The 5,729-nt window shown below is 38.4% G+C and overlaps 1 protein-coding gene across 1 annotated transcript; it reads left to right on the top strand.

Annotated features, from left to right (window-relative positions):
• The first annotated feature begins 1,389 nt into the window (after positions 1-1,389).
• On the top strand, positions 1,390-5,490 carry LOC139786715 (tubulin beta-1 chain-like). The gene is made up of 5 exons (XM_071725831.1): positions 1,390-2,000; positions 2,901-3,256; positions 3,344-3,717; positions 3,810-3,925; positions 4,942-5,490. Exons 4-5 carry the CDS (start codon positions 3,828-3,830, stop codon positions 5,114-5,116), a joined length of 273 nt encoding a protein of 90 aa, XP_071581932.1. The 5' UTR covers positions 1,390-2,000; positions 2,901-3,256; positions 3,344-3,717; positions 3,810-3,827; the 3' UTR covers positions 5,117-5,490.
• Positions 5,491-5,729: the final 239 nt, after the last annotated feature.

The raw sequence follows: 5,729 nt of genomic DNA, 5'->3' as shown, positions 1-5,729 counted from the left end.
TGTCTAACGAAATGATATCTGTCCTTGTTCGATTGCTGCGCCACTTTGTGGCGTCTCTCTGTGGCGCCACTCTGTGGCGCCACTCTGTGGCGCGACAAAGTGGCACATCTATTCCTTAACGGGACTACACGGGGATTCTCTAACTCCTTAACGACGGTTTCGATCGATATTGTTGCGCAGGTATTGTATATGGTAAAAAAGCTGCGCAACGATACCGAAACTGTCGTTAAGGAGTTTATAGAATCCCTGTGCCAGTAAGGTTTAAAATTTCGAAAAATTCGATTTCTGGTTTTTTATATATTCTGGTAGTGTGATTCTTTAAGAATATTTCCCAGTTTGGTTCTTTGAGAAAATCGCAAAATTGAGCTCAGGAAAGTTAAAAATGTAAGTGCTGACCGGCAAAGAGTCCGCGTTACTCCTAAACTGTAAGGATGTATCGGAGGTACAATCTTACAATTAGACAAAAGTGCATGAAATTTGAAATACTTGAATATCTACGCCTAACGCATAGTAAATCTAGATGTAAGATACTCAAATGATAGTAGGAGTCTTATTTTTACTCCTAGAAAGGTATTTTTTACTTTACAAATGTTTTTTCATCGAGATACATTCGTGCCGAGAGCACAATTATCTCAAGTTATAATTTATTTCTTTAAAACGGTGTAGTGAAGACAATTGAAACTTGGCAGATATTTTCATCTATTCCCAGTAAACACAAACTATAACCATTATATAACACAGAAGTAACATGTAATGTAACTATAGTAATGTAATATACATATAGCAGCTATGTAATTTTTTTGTAGCAGTAATATAACTGTGTTTTGTAATAATTATATCGCTCTGTTATTTATTGGTTACACTACAATAACAACAATATAACGTCAACATAACACATTCAAAAATATATACTGACAAAGCGTGTAATATATTGATATTTATAGAATTTATTACTTTTATAAATATAAGTTATATAAACAAGACCGCGGCGTCTTAAAATAATATATTGTACGTACAATTATAAAATAAGCCGAAATATGTATATTAACAATAACATAAAACATACTTAAGACAGTCTTAAAATAATAGAATTCGGACTATGACCGTCATTGACTCGCTTTTATTAATTCATCTTAAGTATGTTTTAAGTTATTAATATACATATATTTTGGTTTATTTTATAATTGTATACACAATTATTCTAAGACGCCACGGTTTTATTTATATATTTTATATCTATATAAATAATAATAAATAAATATCTATTATTATTTTATTTGTGAGAACGTGATTGGCTCTTACTTTTAGAATCAACCAATCAACGCAAAGTGTTAACAACACGAACTCAACAGTTGGTATCTGTTGAACGCGCCCATTGCCATGCATGGTGACAGAGGTTAGGTTAGGAAATATTATTCCATCACATTTCGGCCGGGACGGTCGCGCGCTCGCGGATCCGCGGATCAAATTAATACGCCGACGCCGAGTTCTCCAGTGATCGATACCTGGCCGGATCGTCACCCGGCCGAGACGGTCGCGCGCTCGCGGATCTGCGGATCAATTTAATACGCCGACGCCGAGTTCTCCAGTGATCGATACCTGGTCGGATCGTCACCCGGCCGAGACGGTCGCGCGCTCGCGGATCTGCGGATTAAATTAATTAATACGCCGAGTTCTCCAGTGATCGATACCTGGCCGGATCGTCACCCGGCCGAGACGGTCGCGCGCTCGCGGATCTGCGGATCAAATTAATACGCCGACGCCGAGTTCTCCAGTGATCGATACCTGGCCGGATCGTCACCCGGCTGGGACGGTCGTGCGCTCGCGGATCCGCGGATCAAATATTTAATACGAGTTCTCCAGTGATCGATACTTGGCCGGATCGTCACCCGTGCACGACGGCAGGCTATCCAGTACCGAGACGCCGCGCTATATCGTCTCTTCCACAGAACGTCTCCTGGCGTCGACGTCCTCTTCGTCGTCCTTTTCGTCAGAGACTGGTAAGTGTGCGTCTTGCTTTTCTCGAGCAAATTATAAGGACTGAGATATTTCAATATCGATTTTTTTCTCCCACTAACATTTTTATGTATTCTTGGTTTCGTGGATATTTGATCGCCTAAATATTGTAAGATTTTTGAAAAGATATAAGTAAATAATTTTCAAATAGAGATAGGCATGAGTCGGTTGGATAGCGTTAGCACGAAAATAAATAAACAGGACGTCCGGAAGGTTAAATGGAGTAGGGGAAAGCTTTTGCGCAGGAAGGCATGGACAAACGGCAGAGAGATTTGAATCGCTGAGCGAGAAGTACATAACGTAATTTGGAGAGAGAGAGAGAGAGAGAGAGAGAGAGAGAGAGAGAGAGAGAGAGAGAGAGAGAGAGAGAGAGAGAGAGAGAGAGAGAGAGAGAATCATAGGTGCGTGCGAGATATATGAATATAGAGAGATAGATCGGTCGAAAGCCTTGCGGTAAAGTAACGAGGGAATGTTTCTGGACTATATGTATATTTATAAAATAAAGAACTGTCGTTATATTGAATCACAAGATCTTACAATATTTAAATGCTTTAAAATATCCATGAATTTAAATGTTTTTTTTACCCCGCAAATCTTTGACACTACAGATATAGAATATTAAAATTTTTTGATAGATATTAGGATTTCTTTAGCTATAACGGAATTTTTGACCTAAATCCTTGCTGGACAATTTATTAAAAGTGTATCTTCAGAAATAATAAATAGATAGATTGAAGGAATTAAAAATCGAATATATATTATATCTATACAATTTCCACGCTTTGTTTGAAATTCTGCGAAATTGCGATAGCTCGATGATTTCTCATGTTTCGACAAATCTTTATTTAATCGCTATCAGTACTAATTCTTCTTTCGAAATTCAGGTATCACTCGCCGTCCACAACAACCAGTACCCAATCATCGGCCTCCAACGAGCGCTTCACGTCAATCTCGCCGACGTCCGAGGCGTCGACGAATGTCCACCGCGGCGGCGGTTATCAGAACACAAAGAGTACCGTTGAGAAATATCTGATCTCGAAGTCGGTACAGAGCTACGGTCGCTACTCGGTCAACAGTCAGACCGATCATCAGTTCGGGCAAGACTGATACTTTACCGCAACTTGTCCCAAGCAACTGGACGGATCAACCAAAGCGGCGATCTCGAGCATCAGCGGTGAAACCTTTGTCACAAAGACAACAATAACTACCAAGGCCGCGACGACAACAGCAGTGACGCGAGGTAAGATTAAGATTTTTGATAATTTCTCATGTTTCGACAAATCTTTATTTAATCGCTATCAGTACTAATTCTTCTTTCGAAATTTAGGTATTACTCGCCGTACACAACGACCAGTACCCAATCATCGGCCTCCAACGAGCGCTTCACGTCAATCTCGCCAACGTCCGAGGCGTCGACGAATGTCCACCGCGGCGGCGGCTATCAGAACACAAAGAGTACCGTTGAGAAATATCTGATCTCGAAGTCGGTTCAGAGCTACGGTCGCTACTCGGTCAACAGTCAGACCGATCATCAGTTTGGGCAAAACTGATACTTTACCGCTACGAGTACCGCAACTCGCCCCAAGCAACTGGACGGATCAACCAAAGCGGCGATCTCGAGCATCAGCGGTGAAACCACTGTCACAAAGACAACAATAACTACCAAGGCCGCGACGACAACAGCAGTGACGCGAAAATTTGGTAAGATTAAGATTTTTGCCAATGCGCGAACTCAGTGATTTTTATACGTTTTCGACTAATTGCTTATTTAACGATGATCACTATTTTTACAGGTATTAAAAAAGTGCATCATGCCTAAGGATATTCAACATTTAACAAAAAGACGAAGAAATCAATTAATAAATATAGAAATAAATAGAGATAATAGTAATGGACAACTAGCAGAAAGGTATGTATCGAATGTAGCGCCTAATAATGATCGAGTGCAAGAAGCGGAACGTAATATTGTTCAGTATAATAATACTGAACAATATTGCGTTATAAGTAACAATGAAATTCATGTAGTACAGTCGGAGCCACCCAGTTTATTACTTTCTGATACAGAAAGTAGTTTATTACTTTCTGATACAGAAAGCAATAAACAATTTAACGATGAAATTGATGAACAAGATCATATAAATGAGAAGTTTGAAAATAATGAAACGAGTTTGCGAGTAGATTTACAAACTTTAATAATTCAAAATAACGTTCCACATACTACTGCTAACAAACTGCTACAAGTTCTCAGAAAACATGGTCACGTAAATTTGCCTAAAGATTGGGTTTTACTTGCAACTCCACGAAACGCATATGCAACTATTACATCTTTAAACACTAATGGGTGCTATAAGCACTTTGGTCTTTTTTGTAGTCTCGAACGATCTATACGTATATATTCTAATTTCATAAAGGGAAATGAAATTAAAATAAACATAAATATAGATGGTTTACCCATGTCTAAGAGTTCTGGTAGCCAGTTTTGGCCCATAATGGCAGCCATTGAAGGAATTGACGTTTATACGTTGCCTTTTGTAATTGGTGTGTATCACGGCACGCGTAAACCTCAAGACGCAAACGAATTTCTAACTGACTTTGTCAATGAATTCATTCTCTTTTCTCAAAATGGAATTACTGTTTCAAATAAAAAATACATTGTTGCAATTAATGCTATACTATGTGATGCTCCGGCTAGAGCATTTGTTACATTTACAAAAGGTCATGCAGGATACTTTTCGTGTTCCAAATGTATACAAGAGGGTGATTTTGTAAAAAATAAAGTAACTTTTCCTGAAACTAATAATACATTACGTACAGATTACTCATTCAAGAATCGAATTCATCCTGAACATCATACAGGTTATTCTATACTAGAAATGCTTCTCATTGGAATATTATAGGTATTACTATTTATACTGTCATGTTCAGGAGAAAAGCTTTCCTTCACTGGTACACCGGCGAGGACATGGACGAGATGGAATTCAGTGAGGCCGAATCGAACATAAATGACTTGGTGTCCGAGTACCAGCAGTACCAGGAGGCTACCGCGGACGAGGACGCAGAATTCGACGAGGAGCAGGAAGCTGAGGTCGACGAGAACTAAGAAAAAAAAATATATATATCCCGCGACGGAAGCGACACTCTCCTTATTATCTCTCTCTTTCTTTCGACCGAGCGATAACGCAACACACCCTTCACCCATGCTTCTTAACTCGTTATCTCTCTTTTTTGTATTTTTTTTTAACGGACTTCTGTTTCGAACTTTTGCGGAGCGCGCGCGCGTTTTTCATTGCTGCTCGTCAATATTGCACCTAGTGCGATAATTCGAAAATTGATTTCTTATTTTTGAATGTGTCTTTCTACAAGATTACTTTTGATTATTGATTCTCGCGCGCCTCTATCATCATCCACTGTACAACCGCCGAGAGCGGCCGCTACGTACAAATAGGTGAAAATTTCTACAGAATAAGTTTGAAATGTTTCCAAGAACTTTTTTCTAATCGCATTTTGTAAAATTGTATTTTTATTTTATATCTCCATAGAGTTATTATACTGATTTGCTTATTTTAATTTTTCACCGATAAAATTTGATTTTTTGAAATATGATTTTGATGATTATAAATATGATATTTTTTACTTGATTTTATGTTCGATTAAGTATACTAATCTGTTATACAAAGGATAAAACAAATTCTTAAATTGATATAAACGATATC

The sequence above is a fragment of the Temnothorax nylanderi genome, unplaced genomic scaffold, assembly GCF_030848795.1.
Source record: "Temnothorax nylanderi isolate EJ_2023f unplaced genomic scaffold, tnyl_v1.0 TNYL_tig1122_pilon, whole genome shotgun sequence".
In the NCBI taxonomy this organism is placed as follows: Eukaryota; Metazoa; Arthropoda; class Insecta; order Hymenoptera; family Formicidae; genus Temnothorax; species Temnothorax nylanderi.
This window is presented reverse-complemented; position numbering and strand designations above follow the sequence as displayed.

Excerpts from the sequence above, each read along its gene's own strand:
- LOC139786715 (XM_071725831.1), top strand. The coding sequence starts at position 3,828 with ATGCCTAAGGATATTCAACATTTAACAAAAAGACGAAGAAATCAATTA. Across the intron at positions 3,926-4,941 it reads AATGGACAACTAGCAGAAAG|GAGAAAAGCTTTCCTTCACT; the intron begins GTATGTATCGAA and ends TGTCATGTTCAG.